Below are 27,761 nucleotides of genomic sequence, written 5' to 3'. Positions count from 1 at the left end.
TTTTTCGTTTTTACAAAGTATTTTTTCGTAAACTTTCAACTTAACTCGTGTTCCTTATTTGTATCAAACATCCTACATGATGTACCATCAGAGAGATATTCCATGTTAATGCCTACGAATGAAATGTAATTAATATTTCCCACGCTAATTTAGCTTTCCGACTCTTGAAAAGTCAAAGACGAGAACTTCAATCTTGGAAAAAACTACACAATTGTTTAATGATATCATTTTGAGTTACATCATTTCCATTAATCTATCACCTTTGATTAAATGCAGTAATATTTAATATGCAGCATAAAAACTTATTTTCCCACGATTAATTGACATGCTTTCAAAGTACCCCTAGAAAAACTGAACCCATTTAAAAGTGATTTGAAGATGTGAACATGACAGCTAATATAGAATAAGGAGATATGGTATGAATGCCATTGCAGACAATGACCCACCAAAATCTAAATGACTGATAATTTTAACAGCAACAATATGTCACCACATGACCTTCAACAATGAGCCAAGTTAGCACAGCATTGTCAGGTATAAAAGCCTATAACATATCAAGCCCAGATAAAACAAACAACTTGATTTATGACAAAACAAAACTAGAGGCTCTAAAGAGCCTGTGTCGCTCACCTTGGTCTATGTGAATATTAAACAAAGGACATGTTCTATTTTTTGGGCCATTTTGGTTGGTTGACTGGGTCACCGGACACATTTTCTAAACTACATACCCCAATGATGATTGTGGCCTAGTTTAATTTAATTTGGCCCAGTAGTTTCAGAGGAGAAGATTTTTGTAAAAGTTAACGACGATGGACGACGGACAATGGACGCCAAGTGATGATAAAAACAAATATGACAAACAACAACTGAAGTCAACCACTGAAAGACAATCTCTTAACTTCCAGATGATAGGTGTATATAGAATGTGTCCTCTTTGGCTCCTTATAGCTTTGAAATCTAATAAAGTCACAACAAATGTGATGGAAAATCACTACCATAATAGAAAAACAAATAAATTTAGACTAAAGATGTGACTTTTGTTTCTTGAATATTTTCCTTGTTAGATTGCTGTCTCATAGGCATATTAATCCCAAATCTTTTATTCATAAAAATTAAATGACCAGGGGATATAAGTTTTATACTGTAAATTCAGAAATTATTGCGAGGTTTTTATTTTTGCGAAAAATGCGACTCAGTTGTAAACGCAATAATTAAAATTCGCATTTTGAAATATTTTATATGAATTAAACAGGATTTTTCTCAAAATCGTAAAAATAAAAATCGCATTTATGTCCAAAATGATAAAATCGCAATAATACATGCACGCAATAATTTCTGAATTTACAGTAGTGTAATGATCATCAAAGATTAATGATCTGGACACAACAATTAAATATAGGAAGACTATAATCATTATGAGATATCATGTCCAAGAAGTACTTACAGGTACTCCTACACTGAGTACAGATCCTGGAACATCCAATGTATGTACCACTTGGTAAGTACTGACATCATAAATCTTTAAGTGTCTGAAAAGAAAATTAGAAAATTCATTGGTTACTGACCATACAGCAAGGAATAGAAAATAAGTACCTTATCCAGAGGCCTAATCCATGTATGAGGATCTGCATGGTGAGAGGATGCTATTAAGTTGTCAATCTCTTGTCTGATCCACTTTCTTTTTGAACAACAAAATATGTTTTTTACTAAACTGGTGCATTATATCATTAATTAAAAACTTAACAGGATTTATTCTAATAATTGTTTAAATAAATATTTTGGGGACTCTTCTCAGATTCACATGTTTTTTTCATGAGACACCAACAGTCAGATTGTTATAAAACGCTTTCAACAGAATACAAATTAAAGGGACCAGCTGGGGAAAAAAGTAGGAACTTACTTGTGACATTTTGCAGTAACATATCAATACTTTATTGCATTTCATTTGAGAATATTACTACAGGTACAAGTACGTTCAATTACTGCGTACTACATGCTCTCTGTTTAATCGGTTACTTGTTAATTGAATGATTAATAATTGTATTATAAGATCCACGCCCTTATTATTTTTATTACAGTACATATTAATAATCTACGTCTATATACATCCTAAGAATGTTATATAAAATGACAAACAATCCATCTCACTTTCCAACACGTCTAACGTTACGATTCTTCTCATTCCGTAAAAATTTTATATTTCATGTCCTGCCTCTAATTGGCTTATATTTTTTTTCCAAACATCAGTTTTCATTCGTTTTTATTATGAATTACATAAAGCATGAGCATTCCCTGGCTGACATGTGCACGCTGGTTGACTCTGTGTGTGACGTAACCTGCACTACATAAGATCCTTCTTAAGAACTTCTTTAATACTGGCTGCATTATGACATTTATTAGATACAAAACATTTCTAATGTTGATTTCATTAAATAATTAGAAACAGAATAAGATTTTTACATGCAAACAAAAACATCATGATAAAATGCGGAGACCACCTTCCAAGCAGAATTAATGTCTATGGAAGCTACCTGATTCTACGAGGGGATGAAGTATTAAACAATTGTCCATAAAAATAAATAAAGTTATGACATGCTCAAAATGTTTTCCATCAAGGCAATCATAAGCTTAACGAGTTCCTCCATCACATTACACAAGTGTTTAAATTGAATTTACTTGTTCAATAAATTCCTCTTCATTATAAAAAAATAATTATGACTGGCATAAATCTGCTTATTAATTATAAAAAAAGAATTTCCTATATATAAATACTAATTATACAAGTTTTTGTTCATAACAATATTTCAAATTTTATAGAGTTTACTTAATGGGAACTTTATCTAGTCAAAACCCAATCATAATCATATTGTGAACAATCGTTAAAAAGATTTTAATTGCCTAAGTCATAATGTATGATCGTGAAAACTATTAAGGGTAGAAATGCTGATGAATCAAAATAGACAAAAATTGCAAGAGCAAATTAGATATAAAATAAAATTTAACAAATACATTTTTCTACTTCCTCATCGAAGACACCTGATTTTTGGTAGAATGAAATACTTTTAAATAAGTGGCTAACATATATATGAGAATCATCTGACAGTCATACTTTTTCGTTTTGAAGAATATCCTTATGTTCAAGTTCCTTTTAGAAAAATTCACTTTTTCGAGACATTATGATTTAATTGTACTGTTTTAATGATGCAGTAGTTTCATGATCATCCCATCTTAGAAAAATTAACTTCTCTTCTGGCAGCATTATTGGATGGACAACCAACAATAACTTTGACTTATTCAAGCAGTATAATACAAGGAACCTACCTTTAGCCCTTGCTTTCAAAGTTTTCAGATTATATAAACCAGAAAGTTTTGGTAGTGGCAGCCAAGTTTGTAACCTTATCGATACAAAAGTGGCATACTTTTAACTTTTCCTATGACAGCTGATGTACCGTGTTTGTTCACTTTCTTGTTTTGAGGGAAGAAAATAACAATGAATGTGACAATAGAACACCATGATCAGCTTGCACTATACCATGAAATTGAGTTCAAATCCCTTACTCAGCAATTAAATTAAAATTGAAAAATGTTCACTGTTTTAATCTTATATAACCATAGCTCCATGGCTAACTCAAACCTTAGCCAAAAACTTAAAATTTAAACCTGATTTGCAACAATGCATAGTACCGAACAACATGATGACCCCCTTCTAATGAAGGCAATGTATAATATAGTTGCACACTATACACCATACCTGTCTATAGATCCAGAGATCAATCGTTGATAATTTTTACAGAATGTTAATGTTGTGATAGTTTTATGATGGTGACATTGCTCTCTTTATACCCTACCTGTCTATAGATCCAGAGATCAATCGTTGATAGTTTTTACAGAACGATAATGTTGTGATAGTTTTATGATGGTGACATTGCACACTTTATACCCTACCTGTCTATAGATCCAGAGATCAATCGTTGATAGTTTTTACAGAATGTTAATGTTGTGATAGTTTTATGATGGTGACATTGCTCTCTTTATACCCTACCTGTCTATAGATCCAGAGATCAATCGTTGATAGTTTTTACAGAATGATAATGTTGTGATAGTTTTATGATGGTGACATTGCACACTTTATACCCTACCTGTCTATAGATCCAGAGATCAATCGTTGATAGTTTTTACAGAATGTTAATGTTGTGATAGTTTTATGATGGTGACATTGCACACTTTATACCCTACCTGTCTATAGATCCAGAGATTAATCGTTGATAGTTTTACAGAATGTTAATGTTGTGATAGTTTTATGATGGTGACATTGCACACTTTATACCCTACCTGTCTATAGATCCAGAGATCAATCGTTGATAGTTTTTACAGAATGTTAATGTTGTGATAGTTTTATGATGGTGACATTGCACACTTTATACCCTACCTGTCTATAGATCCAGAGATCAATCGTTGATAATCTTTACAGAATGTTAATGTTGTGATAGTTTTATGATGATGACATTGCTCTCTTTATACCCTACCTGTCTATAGACCCAGAGATCAATCGTTGATAGTTTTTACAGAATGTTAATGTTGTGATAGTTTTATGATGGTGACATTGCTCTCTTTATACCCTACCTGTCTATAGATCCAGAGATTAATCGTTGATAGTTTTTACAGAATGTTATGTTGTGATAGTTTTATGAAGGTGACATTGCACACTTTATACCCTACCTGTCTATAGATCCAGAGATCAATCGTTGATAGTTTTTACAGAATGTTAATGTTGTGATAGTTTTATGATGGTGACATTGCTCTCTTTATACCCTACCTGTCTATAGATCCAGAGATCAATCGTTGATAGTTTTTACAGAATGTTAGTGTTGTGATAGTTTTATGATGGTGACATTGCTCTCTTTATACCCTACCTGTCTATAGATCCAGAGATCAATCGTTGATAGTTTTTACAGAATGTTAATGTTGTGATAGTTTTATGATGGTGACATTGCTCTCTTTATACCCTACCTGTCTATAGATCCAGAGATCAATCGTTGATAGTTTTTACAGAATGTTAATGTTGTGATAGTTTTATGATGATGACATTGCTCTCTTTATACCTTACCTGTCTATAGATCCAGAGATCAATCGTTGATAGTTTTTACAGAATGTTAATGTTGTGATAGTTTTATGATGGTGACATTGCACACTTTATACCTTACCTGTCTATAGATCCAGAGATCAATCGTTGATAGTTTTTACAGAATGTTAATGTTGTGATAGTTTTATGATGATGACAAAGTGTGGTAAACAATCGCCCTCCTGCTAAAGCATCCCATACTTTTATAACATTTCCACCTAAAATAAAAAAAAAAAAAATAGTTCTTTACAAATTGTTAGAGTCACTGAAATGGTAATAAGGTTTTAACAATGACATATCTATCACTAGTACTATAGCATAAACTAAAATGCATTCTGGGTAACACATATTTCTGTACAGAAATTACTTTCTTGTACATATTTTCTAATGCAGCAGTCACTTTATTCAACTATTTTAAAGACCACAATCAGCAAAGAAAAAAATAATGCAACAATACACATGAGCAGTCCAGAAATGGCACTGACATATTGTAATGGTCACTACTTTTGACTTTCTAACTCATTAAGGAGAATGCAGAGCAGAGGCTAAGCAATGCTATGAAGGAAAGTTGATTTAGTGACTTGGTCCATTGCTTTTACACCATATATAATAAAAGGGATGAAAACCAAACTGGAGTGATATTCATACTAGAAGTCGAAAACAAATTGACATTACCATGGCTACAAAAAAAAAGACCAATAGACAAACAATAGAACACAAGGCGTAATATAGAAAACTAAAAGCTAAGCATTTTCATCAAACCTTAGACTATTACCCTAGACTAGACGCAAGTATATATTATGAACAAAAGAGACAGTTAAAAATTAACAGTGCAGAAACAGCAATTGAAAATGTTTGCTGTTTGCATGGACACCTAACAAAATTGATTCTGTTTTTTCTTCTTCTGAATATGAGAAACAAGGATAAAAGGCAACTTTCATATGTGTTAATTATTATGATTCAGTCAATATCTATACTGTAACATTACATTTCTCGGACGACTTTCAAGAATATAAGTAAATTAACATAGCCAGTGCAGAAAGAGCTTTGAAAATGTCTGCTGTCTGGACACATTGCAGAACAGATTTCTTTTGTATAAGAATGAAAAATAACCATAAAAATATTTTCTAATTTATTCAAATTAAAACATTTCAGTCAATATCTGTTCTGTAACAATACATTTCTGGGACAACTCTCAAGATGAAATCTGGCATAATTACAAGATCTCTAGAGGCAAGATCAGAAAGAAATACATAATTTCCAACTAAATTCCAATGCAAATGATCGTTTTAATCAAAAACATCATTTTTCATTAAACTGTATAATGCCAAAATCATATGTTGTTGTCATATACTTTTACATCATGATCGTTAACCTAAGTATGCACGAGAGGATACCACTCTCTATGTTCGAGTGTTTTCAAATGTGATCTTCTGCTGAGCTATTAAACTACACGTAAATACCATTGTCCTTATTGCATTTTTACGATGAAACATTTAATGTTGCGCTATTATCGTTTTTATATGAAGAAATTTTGCTATTTATTTGACGATTATGTTCGCTTTTTCCGCAAATATTGAAACATATTTTTGATTGCTTTACTTTGATCGTTTAGGATGGGGTAACATTCATAGCACAACAAATGCTGTGTGAACACTTCTTTCGAGGGTCCGCAGGTAAAATATGATACCTTCATCAAAGACGTAATACATAAATTATGATTTTATATTTGCAGTAATTCCTATGTCATATGTGATGAAAAGTTCTTTGAAAACGTTTTATGATTATTACTTCTGTTTTAATGAATTAACATGTAAATAGTTTAAGGAGTGTTTTTCATGACGATGCAGAAGTAAGATTTTATATGTAATAATGTAAAAATCATCTTCAAAATAGAACCTTTACATTAAAACTTGTCTACCAGAAATTTCACATCAAACAAAATGTCTTCTTGGAAGAATGACTTATAACTTCTTCATTTAATGCTAATGACAATTTGTATTTTTTATTAATGATCTTATAATTAAAAATTAATGAGCTCCTAGCTTCAGTTAGATTTATTGTAGGAGATATGGACCATAATTATAGAATAACTAATCCTATAATATTCAATTAAGAAAAATATCAAATGAGTGACTGAACAACAGAACAACACAATAGTTCACAATTGTAGAATGCGTGAGTTAATGATAAAGGTTGGTTGGTCGCAAGTTGAATATTTTATAACATTTGAGTTCGTGAATTACTAATTACTTTTTAGTACATGTACCAAGAACATTTTAATTGAATTAAAGTAGAAAATGCAAGAAATAATATCTTTTTATGATTTCTCTATTCATTTTAATGCAACTCATCGAGAATGTCTTGACAACACCCATTGTTAGATGACATAAGAGGAGTGATTTAACATAAAATAATTTCAGTTTTTACTTTCCTGAATAATCACATGTACTTGTATTGGTAATAACATATAGTTACCTTAACTGCATCACTTTCCCTGTACAGAAAGAGATACCAGTATCAGAAGATACCGGTACATGTTACCAAAAACAAACATGCAACCAAGCTACCTACATAAAATAAGCTCTGATACCTTGCAATAACCAACATTCAACAAGTTATAGTGTTAGACATCTCAGAATAAAATAATGTAAAAGTTAAACTTTTCTAAATAAATTTCAAACTGAGAGATAGTTTTTCTGGCTACCATCTGGAGAAGTGCCGATAAACATGGCAAAAATGTAATAAAATTTGCTTAATTAATTTGATGTAATTCACAATAACTTTCATAAATGTGAATTCCATATAAACAAGCTGAATTATGATATGGTTGATAGAAATGATTTATGTAAGTCACTGGGATACATATATATTTCTTGCTATTTAATAAATGTGTATATAATTAATCAGAATTATTCATCATAAGCATACTTCTTGAGAATGACATGTGAACATGTAAAGAACTATCTTAGACTCCTAAGAGGTTGCAATATCAAACAGCAAAGACAAATATTCACTTTTCATCTTTTTTTCATGTTTGCAGCCAAACGACTTTCATGGACACAAAAAAAAACCTTATCGATAGTATTTGCTGTCAAATTGCCTACTAAAATAATTTGTATCTTCCACAACCTCTCTATGTGGGGGCATGCTATTTTCAAAAACAGAGCATTTTTGTCATTAAAATCAGTTATCAGCGGTAATTTTATAAAATGATGATCATAAAACTACTGCTTCTGAGCTAATAAAAGTTGCATCAAATCACCTATTCAGCTTATGGCAATGCAGATAATCTTCAAATGAAAACAAACTTTTAAGATTCTTTTACAAGAGTAGCACAGGTATACTTGTAAAAATATTGATTTCCACAGTTCAAAGCAAAATGCCCATCTTCAAAGTTACAAAATTTCAAACCGTGGGTCATTCTTCATTCCTGAGCATATACACTATACTCCAGTTATTGTCTCATAACAAAATGTCTTTTTCTGACAATAACATAGTCAAACCATAATATACTGCCACAAGTGTTGCAGTCATGTCTTCAAGAGATAAACAGAACATATTGTAAAGATTTTCAACTTCAGAGGTATATATGTCAACTTGTGGAAAGAAAGTTCCAAAATAGTTCAGCATTTGAAGGTGTGGGTTTTTAAAATTTACCTATGTACCTTAAGCTTGACTGTCATCAAAGTAACAGTGATCAACATTTATAGATGTATGTCTTAGAAACCACAATGGTTCATTTACTTAAATTTACTCATCATAGATACCAGGACTGAATTTAGTATATATGCCAGACGTGCGTTTGATCTACAAAAGACTCATCAGTGACGCTCAAATCCAAAAAAGTTAAAAAGGCCAAATAAAGTACGAAGTTGAAGAGCATAGAGGACCAAAATTCCTACAAGATGCCAAATATATCTAAGGTAATCTATGTCTGAGATAGAAAAGCCTTAAAATGAAGTTTTTCAAAGTTGGTTGTACTGCTAATTATCTGATGCATTATTCTTGAAAAATTATGACAATCATGATAAATATCAGTGTCCATTAAAATCAATTACGTGCTTTATCTCAGGTGTTCTTTCAGGTATGTTACAAAACTAAATTTGAATAAATGAAATGATTACCTTTAAAAGAAAATAAATTGGAAAAAAAATAAAATATATACCATTGATGTAAGTATGTCAGATATAGAGAAAAGATGTCTGTAAACAGCAATAGAGCAGCAACCCAACAACATGTCAGCAACAATTATATACTGTTTGTTTTAAAATAGGTTATGTAATCGGATTACAGTGATACCTGTAATTTTATAACACTGAACAACTAGGTGAATCTTTAAAAAGTTTTCTCCCTTTAAGTAATCAATCTTTCAATGTGTCAACATCAACATTAATTAAGATCAATCTTCATCTTTTTATAATTACAGGAAATAAAATGAAATAACAAATAATCTGTTTTATATCAATTCAATATCAACAGGCTTCATTCAGTATGAATATCCAAGCAATTACAAAAGCAAAACAATTTTTTTCTTATTCGATTAAAATGATTTGTGATAGTGAAAGTATGCAGTATCCACTGCTCTGCACTACAATAAAATACATAAATTAATTAACTCACTGGTCAATTGCTGATAAAAGTCAAAATAAATGTAAAAATATGGCTTACAAAATTCCAAACTCTGCTGATTTAGACCCTTTTACTGTCCAAAACCTTTCAATTAATTATTCGGAACATATTAAAAATGTGCATTAGACCCCTGGACATTTCTTAAAACCTTTCAATTAATGATTAACTACATGTTTAGTATGCACATTAAGATCCCTCAAAATGCATCATCAAATTGATACAGATGCTTCTTATATTAATGTTATGCGGTAAAAAAAATAACATAATGAAAACAGAAATAAACAGATGTAATAGATGTAGGGGATCTGAGTTTCCTAATCTGCCATAACACGATATCACGTCAATATATAATAATAACCCGTTTTTTTCTCTTCCTTGTGTCAGGTGACATGTGGTATATAAATCGTAATTTTTCCATCGATGATGGCTATAATGTATTATCCAGAATGAATTACACCAAATATAACAATATACGGTAATTATAAGACAGAAATCGCTTCTTCTTGCCTCATTGCCAAACAACTGGTGAATGTGAATTTGAGATTAATGAAACATATCAAGCTTGATGTTGAAAGATATATACTCAACAACTATTTCTCTGCAACAAATTAATTTGCACTTCTAGATTAGATCTGTAAAGGTCATTACCTCTTTCTGATCAAAGAAAGACTACATTCTAAATTCTAATAACATCCTAAATCAAAAACTTTTGGTTGAAATTTAGAGGAAGACAGTTTCCCTGGTGTTTCAATACAATTGTTATTCCAATACTATATAAAGTGGCATACACCATTTTATAACAGATAAAACAATAGTGCAATATGCTTTGATTCAAAGTTCTATAACTTATTAAGAAGCTTCTGAAGCCAAGTGGATATACTGACTATAGACAGCCACCACCGATGATACGAGTTTGAATCCTGAAAGTGTTCTAAACTCTAATCTTAATTGATTGTTTTCCTACCAAAGGTCTGTGGTTGTTTTTGGGCACTCATCAATAAAAACTTACTGACATGAATAAGCACAGAAATGCTATTATAAGTGGCATTAAACACCAATCAAAGAACCAATCACTCTATTACATTGCTATTGACGGGCTACCTATATCACATAGTGCACTCATTATCATTCTTATCATCTTTGCTAGCCAAGGGTTACGATCCACTTTCTTTCTCTTCACCCTTGGCGGATTAAGCCATCATTTGTGAAAACAATGTTGCGCAATCTATCGGAAGATTAAAGTCACACCCATTCCTAATACATTATTCTTGACCAATGGTAGCACTTGAACTCTTCAATTTGGAAGTAAAAACAGAGGTAGATTCTATACACTTGGTAAAGCCGGAAACAAAAATATACATCAACATTCGTGCAAGAAATATATTAAGGAACTTTTATTAGTCGATTAAAGATATCAAAATTGTAATTGAATCTGTTCGTATGTTTAGGGATGTAAAGACTTCTTGCACAATAAACGAGTGGCAATTGTTTACAAACACTTTCTACATTTACACGTGATCATGTCATAGGCGCTTTTTGATTGGATGCAGCGAGTTTCGACTGCAACCAATAAAAATCTGTACCTTGTGTCTCCAAAACTTTATCTCAATCCGCCAAGGGTGAAGAGAACGGGAGTAAATCGTAACCCTTGGCTAGCGAAGATGCATTCTTATATAATACTCTATTATTTGCATCCAGTATTTTCAAAAATGTATCAATATAAAGATGTTGGATCAATTAAAATTCAATTAAACAACAACCAAATAACACAAACAAAAACAAAACCAACAAAGTTAAATTAGTTTTTTTGAAGGATAAGCATCCATAATTATACATACATATATATCATGATCAAATGATTAAACAATTTCCCAATGAAATCAACAAATTTTTTTTTTTCAGTATTAGACATGTGTTGATTTTATTTCACCACTGCATGTAACAAAAACTCCTTGATTAATCTTGTTTATAACTTTCTCAATTAAACTTCTAATGATTTCTTTCAACAACTGACTTCAATTAGACTAAAAGTCTCTTCTGTCTGTTTAAATTGTGGTAAATTTATCATAAATTATCTTTTATGTGGACTGCTTCACTATTTTTGCTGCACTTCAATTACAAGTTTTGTTGAGAATAATTCAAATTGTTTGCAGTTTTATCTCAACAGTCATTTTTTTGGTTTGCCAAATTATTATTCATTGGAAATAAAATACAGATTTAATAGAATTGACATTAGAAATAAGATTTATTCCTGTTATTCTGAATAAAAATTGAAGAAGGGGATCCAAGTTTTCTTTTGTCCACCAAAAGTGGGGTATGCTTTCCTGATGCTTTCACTTGTTAATCACTGTCTGAATGTTCCTCTAGATGGATAATGACAATGAAAAAAGCTGAAATTACAGATTGAAAGTAGTTTTAGTAAATTATTTAGGCAAAAGCATTAACCCTTTGTACTTTTGTAGGTGGATATAAGAGATTTTAACAAGTTCATTTGTTAAATGTGATTTTTTTTTATAGATTGATAGACTTAATTTGCTTAATCAACATTTTGCACATAAAAACTATTTTTCATAAAAATGATTGGTACTATATTATAACTGTATGCTACTAAGAAAAGTTGTGGTCTTGATACACAGGTCACTTTGTTACATGTGGAGCAGAATCTGCTTACCTATCAGGAGTACGTTGGTTTTTTTTCATTTTTTACCATTACGTTGTCTATGCTAATGAGTATGAATATAGCTTTGGTATGTTCCACCTTTTTTTTTAACTAATTTTCATTTTAACCCCTCTGAAGATACAAATAATCTACAACGAAGTTATTTTCATATTCAACAAGTGAAATATATTTGAAGAATGTCTAAGCTTTGTAAAAAAGTTATAAATTAATTGATTTGATGTTTTCTTTTTGTTGTCTCAGAAAGAGTGCGAAATGTGTCAAAGGGCTCTAGAGATCTCTACCTGCTTAAATGAAATAATTTCTTTGTTTTCTAATTCACTTTTAACTTCTTTTAGTGCTGAAAGACCACCAAAACTCAAACGAAACTAATCACTATCATTTCTTTTCTTTGACAATTCTTTCTTTAATTAATAAGGTTAATTACGATGCTAATACAAGTTTAACGAGTTATTGGATGAGCTGAAATAATCCGTAACAATACAAAAACATCCTGTACAAAACAAATGTAAAAAGCAACGAAAACACAATCTTCATTTAAATAACTTTGATATCTTTCGTAATTATGAAATAAAACAGTTTATATTGCGCTAATTCAAAACTAATCACGTGAACCATCCTCCACAGTGACATAAAAACCAGTATACAAAATATTTACTTATATTCTTTCTTCTGTAATACATCAAAATATTTGTATATATTCTTTTTATGTTGTACATCAAACAGTCTTTTTACTTCTCAGATAGATTAGATCATTAACATTAATTGAATAATGAAGTGTGAAATGCTGAAAACATATAATCGTCAGTTGTTAATTTGATCAAATTAAGCGATACCGAAAGTGTCAGCCTTAAGACTTATTTTTAATGGTCTGGAAAATCTATTGGGAACTGTTTTACTGAACTTTTCTTAGTGTCTGTTGCATAATAATAATTTTAAAATCAATATCTAAAATGTCTAAAAATTAAAATCTATCACAAAATATATAGACTGTCAGGGTTTCAAGTTTACATGTAACTTAAAAATAAAAATTTGGACCATTACTTGTAGAAACCCTGTATTTTTTAGTGACGGTATAAAAACCTGGTCGACCAACTTTGCAGTAGTTCCAATGCTGATTGTAACAATTTTCAATCTATTCATACCCTGAACATGCTTGAAATATTTGCCACTGGATTTTTAGAAAGCAACAAACAATCAATCATTCAACTTTGAAAATCATCCAGAAAACAAAATGACTTAGACTTAGGGACCACTGTTGGGACAATAAACATCATAGCATCTATAGGGTATAAGGATGATTGTGGTATTGGGTTTGGTACCAAGTGGATTGTGGTTTTAAATGATATGATTTTTAAAATGCTATTGTAATTGAGGACAGATAACAGAAATATTGTAATGGAAAATGCTTAAACTTTATATGCAAGCCAAGTATAATTATAATAAATAGCCACATAATATATTTTTTATCTTCAGCTTAATGTTCTGCCATTATTACAGCATATTAAATCTGTCTGAATAAGATGAGATTTATAGCTGACCATAGGAAATAACAGTAAATCAGATGTCACTATAATAACTCAAAAAGATCATCAAAATAAATTTATTTTTCTCTTAACCTCCAATATGAGATGTAAGTAATGGAATATTCCAAGTAATAAATTAGACAGAAAGCAAACTGTGTATAAAAATGGTCTTTCATTTTAAAAGACAGTTTAGTAAAATGATTGTAGAACACTTTAACTTGTGATTAACGTAATTTAAACCCTGATTGTCACAATCTAAAACAATGTTCCTTATTTTCATGATTTAGATAATCGTTTATCTTTCCTGAAGGCAAATTACCTGCTGCAGGTGTATCAAAATGTTATAATTTCAAAATCTTTCCAGCTCTTCTATAAACGCATGCAAAGCAAACCTTTTGCTATGTTTGTTTGGAAGTTGGTAAACAAAAGGTAGGTAGTCTGTTTCAATCTGTTTACTGAAGCTCTGCATACCTATTGTTTGCAAACATCCAAGCAAACATAGCAAGCAAGTTGATCAAAAGTTTGCTTTGTACACCTTTATAGAAGAGCTGTTAATTCATTGATAATTGAAAAATTCAGATTAGTTACATCAAGAGAGCTAGGGGAGGTTAAAATATAATGATTTAAATGTATCTTAAAGGGAGATAACTCTTCTAAACATAATTAAATGGGAGATAACTCTTTATGGTCTTGGAAACATGAAGAGGGGGATTTATTTTCTTGGTAATATAAAAGTAAATATTTCCCAGTATTATGATATGTTTTTCATTAATTTGATAAACTTGCAACATACACTCAAAATCACAGAAAAAAAATACTGGAAAATGAATTATCACTTCAATAGACATATTTCTACCAATTTTCCCAAAGCTATTGGCAGTTGATTCAAAATGGCATGAAAGATAATTAATTATAATTTTGTTGGAATATAATGGCAGGGTATGATGTTTGACAAGTTCTGGATAACTGATTAACACTAGTATATATATATGTCAGATAGTAAAAATCTCCAAAGCCAAGATAATTATTCTAACATATGTACCAACTATGTTAATTTAGGACCAAATAAATTCTGTATTTAATATACTCAGATGACAGACAGATTGGAATGAAAATTATTATTAGGAATATGTAAATTGCTACTGCAGGTTTTTTCATAATTAATCTTTTGTCTACCCAGTCTAATTATATTTTTCCATAACAGTAAATTATTAATTTAACTTGTATGTTATTGGGTTCTTTTAAGACAAGGCATACCTTTTCAAAATTGTCTTGCTGATTTAAAATAAATCTTTATATTTCAAATAGAAAAGGTACAACTGCAAATATTTGACTACATTACAATAACATTTTGTTAACCTGAAAGTATTACATAGCATATATATCAAGTCAGAAGACCATTCAAAGTTTAAGTAATTCAAAGGATATCTTATGTAACCCATCAATTTATTAAATACTTTATATGAAAATAAGAAATTGAGCTTTGGCAAACAACAGCTTATTTATATGTCCAATATTTGTTCTTGTATTCAAATCTGTTAAAAAGACACCTTATTCTAGTGACCGGAAAATCATAATTATAAAATATGCATCAACTAATACATTATTCCTCTACCATTTGTGTTTGCTTAGCCCTAAACCAAATTCTCTCATGGGTAACCAACACGAGCTCATTCCTCAAGGATGTGTAGATGCTTCAATCTGGACCTTACTGCAAAACTTAACTTAACCAAAGACATTCACGCATTAAATAAAGGTCACCATCACCTTATCTCAGTATGGTATCTAAATAAAGGTCACCATCACCTTATCTCGGTGTGGAATCTAAATAAAGGTCACCATCACCTTGTCTCAGTGTGGAATCTAAATAAAGGTCACCATCACCTTATCTCAGTGTGGAATCTAAATAAAGGTCACCATCACTTTATCTAAGTGTGGTATCTAAATAAAGGTCACCATCACCTTATCTCGGTGTGGAATCTAAATAAAGGTCACCATCACCTTGTCTCAGTGTGGAATCTAAATAAAGGTCACCATCACTTTATCTCAGTGTGGAATCTAAATAAAGGACACCATCACCTTATCTCAGTGTGGAGTCTAAATAAAGGTCACCATCACCTTATCTCAGTATGGTATCTAAATAAAGGTCACCATCACCTTATCTCAGTGTGGAATCTAAATAAAGGTCACCATCACTTTATCTCAGTGTGGAATCTAAATAAAGGTCACCATCACCTTATCTCAGTGTGGAATCTAAATAAAGGTCACCATCACCTTATCTAAGTGTGGAATCTAAATAAAGGTTACCATCACCTTATCTCAGTGTGGAATCTAAATAAAGGTCACCATCACCTTATCTCAGTGTGGAATCTAAATAAAGGTCACCATCACCTTATCTCAGTGTGGAATCTAAATAAAGGTCACCATCACTTTATCTAAGTGTGGAATCTAAATAAAGGTCACCATCACTTTATCTCAGTGTGGAATCTAAATAAAGGTCACCATCACTTTATCTCAGTGTGGAATCTAAATAAAGGTTACCATCACCTTATCTCAGTGTGGAATCTAAATAAAGGTCACCATCACCTTATCTCAGTATGGAGTCTAAATAAAGGTCACCATCACTTTATCTCAGTGTGGAATCTAAATAAAGGTCACCATCACCTTATCTCAGTGTGGAATCTAAATAAAGGTCACCATCCCCTTATCTCAGTGTGGAGTCTTTGACATTGAACATGATGCATAATTGACGAGGAACTAAATAATTGAAAAAAGTTCATATCTCCCGTCCCATCTTCCTTTAACCAAGAGAATAGCTAAATATTATTTTAGGGAGTCAAAAATGTGCATGGAAAAAGCAATGATTGAATAGAACAGAGACTGGAAACAGGGAATGCGTCGAAGAGACATCAAACCAACTGAAGAGCCAAAAAACGACCCATGCATCAACCCAGGGAGAAAATCATGCCCCCAAAGGTAAGCTTCATCTGGCCCCTAAACAAAAATGTATGCTTATAAGTTCAGTATATTCAATGTATACATCAAAGAGTCTAAATATAATCAACATCATCTTCGTCAGAAAACTGTAGGACATGACACAAAGAGCTCAAAGGTATAGAAATACTGTCAAGTACTTGTTTCTTAGTTGAACAATAAACCATTGGTGGTCTTTAGGATATAACAGAAGAAAGAGGAAAGCCATCAAATAATTGTATAGTTTGGCATGTGTATCAACTATAAAGCAATTAATCATATTTTTTTTCTTGCTTGGCAATGTTATAAAGTTATTATATCTGTTTTGTAATTAAATAGTGATTAACGTGAGTTAATCTCTCTTACATATTGTGACAGTCGATAAGAATGCACGGAATCCTTCATAACTACAGGTATTCATTAGAAATATAGCACAGAATCAGGTCAGTATCAATCACACTTTTTGGCATACATTTAGTTTTGTCAAATATTAGAGTTGTTTCCCTTTATCAACATTGTTCTTAGCCTCATAACTCACAAGAAGATCCAGGCAGAAAGCATGCCACTCAGCAGGGTAACAACAATGAATTGTGGGACAGTCTAATTTTCTGACAGGAATAACTAGCTCTCAATTATTTGTAACTTCAGGTTTAATCAGTGGAAAGCAGCCCTTATCAGAGCAGAAAAGTCTGCAGTGCCTTGCCCAAATGACTCAAGCAGAGATTGGTCCAGAACCTGAAATTGCTGAAGTATAGATTGTTTACCCTTCTCTAGATTTTTACAGCAGACTGTCATTATGTTGCACAAATGCTGAACACTAAATTGTTGTTAAAATTTAAGTAATTCAATTTTGTGTTATTAAATTTAATTTTGACAACTGATGAGAAAATCAGTTGTGATAGAAACCTATTAACCATAACCAGTAGTAATATGCATAGCCTCTGCAGAAACTATAAATATTAATAATATATGTTAATTAATAATATTTCTATATAAATTGCAGCAGTTAAAACAAATCTTTTGATTATTTTTCCTATCAAAAATGAACATTTCAAAGCTTCAGAGATGACATAAAGGACTTAATTCCTCTGCTTTGATCCCCATCGTGTAAATAAATATAAAATTAATAGTTTATTTATGGACTTAATCACTTCTTTATAGAACTATAAATCTAAGTCAACCTTGACTAATTTACCAGCAAGTATCAAATCATTATATTTTATGAGTGTTTAGTGAACCACAGAGTTATCAAACATACTTTTTGATGGGTCCTAAATTGACCCTTGCCCTCGTATAACATCATGTGGCAATTACCCATCCCCAGGGCACTTTTATCCCCAGACAAAATCCTGTAAAACTCATTGCCATTGGGAATCACGGCAGAGAGAGGCATTGATCTATGACTAATTTGCTTTTATGTTAACATATATCCTGCCGAGATTTCTAATTTCATCCAATAGTCACGGCAAATTTCAATCTCTGACTGTTCAAATGTTGATTAATGTCATTGCTTTGTTTAATTCGTGTTATTTTGCCTGCGATTTGTAATACAATGTGATGATCTTACCACATGTATAAATGTCTATAGTTTCTATGATGTTCACACTTCTGATGTTATAATAATAAGCAGATTTTCAAACTCCTCCGTTTACTCAATAAACACCCCTTCCTAACATTAGTATCTCATCGGAACTTATCAAAGACAATTGGGTCATTATAATAGCACAAGTCTTTAATTAGCTGTTGTTGAAAAATAAAATTAAAAGTACATTTGTGTCGTTTTATACTATCTATATCCGCTACTGTTTAGATGTTAACAGGCTAATAAGTTATCACTACTTCTGGAAGGATAGAATTTTTATGTTAAACAATCAGCAAATAATAGTTTTCTATCAAATTTAATAGACCACGATAACTGGACCATGATCTAACAAATTCTTCCACAGCAGTACTAAAACATTGTCATGCACAATAAAAAAAATCATCTTTTTTTCACCAATTAAAATCATGTAATTAATCCAGTCTAATTTTAAGAAAATTGATGAAACAGATTTAACATAGCATCCAACATTTCCAAATTTGCCTCTACGTCATGGAATCAAGTCCTTATAATGGTACTCTACCATTACAAATGTTCAAAACAGATACATTTTAAAGACCCTTTTCCTGAATAGGAGGGTTTATGGAGCAAATCTTATATGGTACAATTAGTATGATACAATATTATACATTTATTTCCCGTGCCTGAGGGAGATATTAAGATTTGTTCACCCAAGAATATTCATATTTCAGTAGGGCTCTGTCCGAAGGAAATATGATTTTTCGAGGGTGAACAAATCTTCATATCTCCCGAGGCCAAGGGAAATGAATGTTTTATTCCACTGCCTAAGCTGTGTATACTATCTGAACTACAAATATTAGTTTTCATACCAGCAATTTTGCTTATCCACTTGTTTTTATTACTAAACACGACACACATAGAAGTTCAAGACGTTATTTACATAAATAGCGTGTAAAGTCGCACGATTTAGTCTGTCATTTCAGAGGGTAATATGATACTCAGAGGTGAATATGAAGTTTTGTTCGATGTCACGTGTGAAAGTTTCAACCAATCAAATGTTGATTTTGCTATCAAAATCAACATGCAGTGGAATAAAATTAATAGAAGTCTTCAATTTTTGGTTACAAAAAGTGTTTTAAAGGCCTCTACATCTTTTAAAGTTTAAACATAACATTTAGCCAGAGAAATCTCTGCAATGCATTGTACAAATGTGAAGTGGTATTATATAAGAATTTGCACTTTACAAAAGCCAACAATTTCAAATATAAATCAAGGCATTAATTGACTAGGATGTATAATTTCAAGGGAATAGGAATCAACATAAAAACAACACAATTACAAGAGAAATAATGAAATTTCTATGAACTATATCAACCTTAACCAAATTTCTCGTCAGAACATCTTGTTAAAAAATTAATCTATCAAAATATTATTCCGAGATTCATATTTTATCTTTTATTCATTCTAATTTATATCATTTTATATGTTCACCATATAACAGGCCACCGGCTTGGCTGTTCACTAGGGATCTAAGAAGATGATTATGCTCTCACAACACTTATTTATTTCTCATATTTATTGAAAAATTTACAGTTGATAACAAATCATCTAGCATTTTGCCCTCAGTTTTGTTTTAAATTATAATTCCATGTATTTTACTTCAATACTTGACAGATTTATTTCAAATTATAGGGTTTACTAACGTAATACACAGGGCGTCATTCTATAAGAAATCCCAAATCTTATCTCGTATTATGAATTAAAGGAAGAAGTGCCACAGAATTCACCTAATTCTTATGATAATGCCAATAAAATAGTATAAATTGTAATAAAATTTCTGCCTAGGAACTAATATTTCATTTTATTTGATAGTAAACTTCATATTTTGCAATATTAGATAAATATCTGTACAAATCACATTTAATTCCCACACATAAATTTAAAAAAAAATCATATCCATATCTATATCCTTATCATTTTAATAAATTTATAATCTGTTTCAAAATGCTGGTTATCATGATTTTCATTTAAATCTTTTAGTAAAATTAAACAGGGTTACCATCCAATAACTACAAAATTCAGAAGACAATTTATATTTACTTTTATCTTAGAATACAGAAATTTTATCTTCTACTAAAAACTTGACACGTTTATGTTGGCATAAAATGTTGATTAAAATTTAAATGTATTTGAAAATAATGAAACTGTTCTTTTCTTTGATTATGTTATAATTTTCTTATTCAAAATCAATAAATTTCAAATTTAGTAAAGAGATAAACAGTTTAAACAGTACAAAGTATCAAGTGCTCAAAATTAAAAGTTTATTGTTTAATCTTTTTTAATACAAGGGCTGTTCCATACAAACATGCATAAGACTATTCTTGGTTATATGTTTAGGAAGAGCTGATAGTCTCAGTTATCTGTACAGGTAAAGTTGAAAATCTATGTTCTCTGTACAGGTAGAGTTGACTATCTTTGTTCTCTGTACAGGTAGTTGACAATCTATGTTCTCTGTACAGGTAGAGTTGACAATCTATGTTCTCTGTACAGGTAGAGTTGACAATCTATGTTCTCTGTAAAGGTAGAGTTGACAATCTCTGTTCTTTGTACAGGTAGAGTTGACAATCTATGTTCTCTATACAGGTAGAGTTGACAATCTATGTTCTCTGTAAAGGTAGAGTTGACAATCTATGTTCTCTGTACAGGTAGAGTTGACAATCTATGTTCTCTGAACAGGTAGAGTTGACAATCTATGCTTTCTGTACAGGTAGAGCTGACAATCTCAGTTATCTGTACAGGTAGAGGTGAAAATCTCAGATATCTGTACAGGTAGGGTTGACAATAGCAGATCTCTGTACAGGTAGAGTTGACAATCACAGATGTCTGTACATGTAGAGTTGACAATCTCAATTATGTGTACAGGTAGAGTTTACAATCTCAGATGTCTGTACAGGTAGAGTTGACAATCTCAGATGTCTGTACAGGTAGAGTTGACAATCTCAGTTATATGTACAGGAACAATTGCAAATCTCATTTTATATCTGTACAGGTAGAGTTTACAATCTCAGATGTCTGTACAGGAAGAGTTGACAATCTCAGATGTCTGTACAGGTAGAGTTAACAATCTCAGATGTCTGCACATGTAGAGTTGACAATCTCAGTTATCTATACAGGTAGAGTTTACAATCTTGGTTATCTGTACAGGCAGAGTTGACAATCTCAGATGTCTGTACAGGTAGAGTTGACAATCTCAGTTATCTGTAGAGGTAGAGTTGACCATCTCAGTTATCTGTACAGGTACAGTTGACAATCTCAGTTATCTGTACAGGTAGAGTTGACAATCTATGGTATCTGTACAGGTAGAGTTGACCATCTCAGTTATATGTACAGGAACAATTGCAAATCTCATTTTATATCTGTACAGGTAGAGTTGACAGTCTCAGTTGTCTGTACAGGTAGAGTTGACAATCTCAGATGTCTGTACAGGTAGAGTTGACAATCTCAGTTATCTGTACAGGTAGAATCGACCATCTCAGTTATCTGTACAGGTAGAGTTGACAATCTCAGTTATCTGTACAGGTAGAGTTGACAATCCCAGTTTATCTGTACAGGTAGAGTTAACAATCTTGGTTATCTGTACAGGTATAGTTGACAATCTCAGTTATCTGCACAGGTACAGTTGACAATCTCAGTTATCTGTATGGGTAGAGTTGACATCTCAGTTATAAGTACAGGTTGAGTTAACAATCTCAGTTATCTATACAGGTAGAGTTGACAATCTCAGTTTTCTGTACAGAAAGAGTTGACCATCTCAGTTATCTGTACAGGTAGAGTTGACTATCTCAGTTATCTGTACAGGTAGAGTTGACAATCTCAGTTACCTGTACAGGTAGAGTTGACCATCTCAGTTATCTGTACAGGTAGAGTTGACAATCTCAGTTATCTGTTCAGGTAGAGTTGACAATCTCAGTTATCTAAACAGGTAAACTTGACAATCTTGGTTAATATCTGTACAGGTAGAGCAGACGATCTAAATTCATGGTACAGGTTGATTTAATAATATGGATTATCTGTACAGGAAGTGCTAGTAATCCCAGTAATCTGTACAAGTTCAGTTGACCATCTCATTTATATGTACAGGTATATATGCAAATTGAAATGATTTGTACAGGTAGAGTTGACAATATGGGTCAACTGTACATGTTAACTTGTCAGTATCAGTTACCTGTACAGGGTGTTTGATATTCTCAGATATCTGTACATGTGGAGTTGACAATCTTCATTATCTGTTCTGGTAAATGTTGACATTCCAACAAGTCTAAATAGGTAGATCACAATCCTCTTTTATCATTCTACCAATGAGTTCCAACTTTTCTGTACAGCTGTACAAATGTATGTTGACAATAATGAAATATACTGTAAACCAACTTATTTTCGCGGATACTTTATTTGGCGTTTTACCTTTTCTAGACCACTTCGCTGCTATTTAATTTCCGGAGTATTTAATTTTCATTCCGTATTTAATATGGCAAGATCCTTGTTTAACATTTTCACGACAATTTTTATTCGGGCTATTTTTCTTCTTGCAAAAGTAAGTTTGTTTACAGTAATTCTACATGCCCATTCATTTGGTCTTTGATGATGTATACAGGTATATGTTGACCATCTGTTTAGATACTTTTGAGGTCCAAACGATTTGCAAAAGTAGATGTTTGCAATCTACCTGGATCATTCTGCCATCAATGCCTCCTGATATGTACATGAGGATAAACCTTGATCAACATCTCACATCACTCTATCAACAAGACTTGAAGTTCCATAGTTGGAAGTTTTGTTTAAAAGCTGTTGAATCAATGATTAACAAAGGTCTGCAAAGTAATCCATAAAGATTTGTCTTTAAGATCTCCCATTGCTGCTTCAATAAGTACCCCTTCATTAAGGACAGGCTGCAAAGGTTATAAGTGGCATATTGCTTAGCATGTTTGACTAGAGAGGGCTCAAAACATATTACTTTGTTGAAATAATAGTCAATATTTTTTGGGCTAGAAACTAGAGGTGTCCAGGTAATAGGTATTTAAAAACATTTGCAAGTGTTTGAAACAAAAACGTAAAAAAAAGAAGACACACAACAACATGTTTTGTTATTTTTAAGAATTTGAAAAACTTTGATTGAATTCTATCGACTTGTTTTCAAGAACATTATGATTAACAATTCATCATATGTATGATTTTCAATTGAAAACCTATTGTTAAAATTCCAATTTTTTAAAGTTTTTTTTAATGCCACATACATATTTAATTCAGTAAATCATGAAATATAAAAAAATAATCAATTACCATTAACCTTGATTGAAGACGTATTGTGATATCATTAAAATATTTATATCTCATGACTGAAGAATATGGCAAAGTTTAAACATCTAATTATACTTTCCAAGCAGCAGTTTGATCAAAATATAGCTATTACGACTATAAAACTGAAAGTAACACAGCAGCACAGGAATAGAATCAACTGTTTACGCTTTTTAAAGTATTACCTTTGTCTCAAAATAAAAGCATAAACCTTACCCTAAGACCAGATGGCAATAATTAAGTGAAATAATAGGAAATATAATTAGTAATATATATAATCCCCTTCTATAATCCATCACTATAGTGCTATATAAACTGTGATTGCTGACAGCCAAATAAATTGGCTAGTCCTTATTTCATGCTTCAATAACATAAGAATTTTATCATTTGATGAGAATTAACATTTCAGACAATAATGGCAGCCAAAATGTAACAAAGTATGGCTCGAATTTCATTTTATAATGAATGAATGACATGTTTTTTCCTACATGATAAATAATATAAGGCTTTCCAAATTGTTTCTTTTTTTGTTGTTTCCCATAAAACTCTGCTTAATGAAAATTTACTGCCTTTTCTTGCAGTTCAATAGCATTTAAAGAATAATGCATCTTATCTCTATACATACTCTTTCTTGTTGATAGCTTTAGCTTGCAGGGAGCATAAAAAACAATAGAAAAAAGTTTCATCTACTATCAATAAAGCTTATAAAACGAAAGGTTATAGGGATATAAAATAAAGAGATATTGTATGATTGCCCACGAGACAACTATACAACAGCCCAAAAAATATAACGGAATTTGATGAGACTGTCATCAAAGTGAGAGGGTTAGCGCTATAAAACCAGGTTTAATCCACCTTTTTCTACATTTGAAAATGCCTGTACCAAGTCAGGAATATGACAGTTCTTGTCCATTCGTTTTTGATGCATTTTGTTATTTGATTTTGCCATGTGATTATGGACTTTCCGAATTGATTTTCCTCTAAGTTCAGTATTTTTGTGATTTTGCTTTTTAAGTACCTGTAGGTTGCTGTTCAGCATACAACAATCAGCAAACCACTTACAGTACATTCATATATACAGGGTTAAACATGACAACAACAACCCTGTATTAATGACAAATATTAACATGTTGAAAAATGTATGTTGACATTTAGTTTTTTTAAGTTGTGTTCCTGTTTGAATGAGATATATCCAATATCTTCTGTTAAATCATATTGAAATTTAATTTGCTGAGTGTCATGTCTAATAAGACAAACAAATTATTAAAATCAGTTGAGAAGACTGCAGAGCTGACCACATATTTTAGGCTAATGCATGCTACTACTGCTATTATATTACATGAAGCTTCATATCACCGCTGATTGTATAATTAACTTTCAGGTAAGCACAATTGGCTATTTCATGGGGTCCACTTTTATTGATGGGGGAAGCCCATGTGCTTGGAGACAGCAAGAAACCTTGACAGAAAAAACTACCATCATTGGAACTCATATCCTCAGTACTGATAAGGTAGTAGTAAAGTAGATGCACTATCTAGACCATAATAACAGGCTGCTGAGACACCACTTTTTTTTAAAAACGTGTAAAATTAACATGATAAATATAGCACAAATATTATAGCTATCGTCATTAAAACATATTAATAATAACAATATAAGTTATTTACAAGTATTTTCTAATTGGAATAATGTCATTTATAATCAAAAGCTCTCATCAGATTTTTATTAGTAATAAAATGAAGACAATTAATGAAGCACTATCATTTGGACATTTTTCCACAGTATAACTCAAGCTGTGAAATTACTCCCAAAATAAATATATTTACCATAAATTAGGTAAAGTTATGTTCCATTATTGTTGGCAGAACCATGGATTTAAAGTTCCCTATTTTTATAAGCCATTACCTCATTAGGTTGCTGTCTTATCATTCTTTATTTTGCTTAACAGTTGTTATTCATACCTGCTGACATAAATATTCCACCAGAAGGAAACATCAGAACACTTTCTACTGGATGACCATGGTTAACAGACATTGCACAATCTTGTGTTCTGGTATCCCACATCTTTACTGTATGGTCATAGGAACCTACAATGACATTTTTATACTACAAATCTGTTGTATCAAAAACATGAAATGAATGAGTGAAGGACATTTAGCCTACAAGTGAACTTGATTGTTTCATACGAATAAAGAATTATAAAATATAGATGACAGTGACCAAATTTTGTAGAATACTGTTTTATTCTTTTATATAGGTTGCTTCCTACCACCTTAAAAATGAATCCTACAAAATTAATGAAGAGCTTTTAATGTACAATTTTAAATTTCTGTAGACAAATCTTTTGACATTACAACCAATAAATAAGTGAAGGTCATATAGCATCACAAATTTGAACCCAGATACACGCTTTATATAAATGATAACACATAAAATGTAAGTCACAGTGATCTATCTTTGTAAAATGCTGATACACCCCTCTATATATGTACACCAATTACGTGATCGCGCATCTCAAACCTGCACATTTAAGTAGAACTTAATACAAATCAATAAAGTGTAAAATGTAGGTCATTGTGACCTTGTCAGAGGCAGCAATAGTTCCTTTCAAGCATCCTTAATGAATTTGTTATTCTAGGTCATTTTATACATCTAGGTCTGAGAACACAACATGGTCCATTGGGCATGTATCTTGATGCTAGTCAATAATGTCTAAAATGTAGGTTGTAATGACATACTTTTGTAAGTGGCAGCTACATTCTCCAATGTTTAAGTCCAGATTTGACAATGTTCCAATTTTAGTATAATACCTTAGTTTGCTGTTAATTTAGTCACAGGCTTCCTGGTTTAATGTCTGAAACTTTTAAGTTTGTCAATATCAGTGATCCCCCAGTTAAACCTGCCAAGCCTTCATATGAAACATGAAGTCAGAAATCTTTACAGTTTTTAATGTTATTCAAATTTGTCATTAGTTTTTACTTATTCATGGTTATTTTTATGGACTCACAATTACTTGCCTGCCACTCACCTGTGAGAATGATATCTGTACTTGCCATACTGGCCACACCACATCTTACATAGTCCTGTCAATCAAAAGAGGTCAAAATTAAATTCCAGTGTGAACATTAGCAAATAAAATATTGGCAGTATTTTCAAATGAGATTACTTTTTATACATGAAAAATGCTTAGAACAATTTTAACTGCTAGATATAATATTCTTTTAATTTAGAAATTAATGCAATGTTTTAAATCAAGGAAAAAATATGGCACAGATATTTTCAAAAAACTAACTTTTGAATAAAATCTTATAACACATTTTTAAAGTGCATTTATTAATCTCAAATTATCATGGGCTATCAAAAACCTGTTAAATTTAATATACACTGTATATAACTTCAATCTTATGTTCTTTCTTGTGTATTGCCAATATATATACAGGGGTTCATTTATTTTTGTAAGAAGCAATTTTTGTCAATTCTGGAAAAAACCCTTTTCCAAGGATATGCACATGTAATTACATGGTTTTGCCAAGGTCTGCATACAACCAGATAGAAAATTTGTAATTCGTTGAACATTAAGATTCGTGGTTCACCTGAACCAACTAAAACAATGAAAATTGGTATCCAACGAATAAAAATGAACCCAAAGTATTTGAATATTGAGTGAAATCTAACTTTCTAACTTTAACCTGTTCTCTAGTACTCATTGTGTGAAGTCTACACCAAACAAGTGAAGAATATGTATAGATTCTTTCATAAAGTACACGACCACAAGGATAAGCGCTTAACACTACTTTGATGACATAAAACCAGAGATATATGTTTGATATTGCCTATACTTACAAACAATTAAGTATTTGACAAGATTCCCTCTGAAATCATCAATCTGATATTTCTTTTTATCTCTTAATGAGAAAG

General features: G+C 31.4%; 1 protein-coding gene across 1 annotated transcript in view; it reads right to left on the bottom strand.

Moving 5' to 3' along the window:
• Window positions 1-27,761, bottom strand: part of LOC143072094 (U3 small nucleolar RNA-associated protein 15 homolog) — a 72,786-nt gene that overhangs the window by 5,512 nt on the left and 39,513 nt on the right. The window contains exons 5-8 of the mRNA XM_076246881.1: window positions 26,872-26,926; window positions 25,805-25,930; window positions 5,205-5,340; window positions 1,445-1,529 (exon numbers count right to left, since the gene is read on the bottom strand). Of these exons, the coding sequence (XP_076102996.1) occupies window positions 1,445-1,529; window positions 5,205-5,340; window positions 25,805-25,930; window positions 26,872-26,926 (402 nt within the window). The remainder of the gene's footprint in view (window positions 1-1,444; window positions 1,530-5,204; window positions 5,341-25,804; window positions 25,931-26,871; window positions 26,927-27,761) is intronic.

Source organism: Mytilus galloprovincialis, chromosome 4 (assembly GCF_965363235.1).
Source record: "Mytilus galloprovincialis chromosome 4, xbMytGall1.hap1.1, whole genome shotgun sequence".
Classification (NCBI taxonomy): Eukaryota; Metazoa; Mollusca; class Bivalvia; order Mytilida; family Mytilidae; genus Mytilus; species Mytilus galloprovincialis.
The sequence above is the reverse complement of the archived record's forward strand: the minus strand, read 5'-3'. Positions and strand labels throughout refer to the sequence as shown.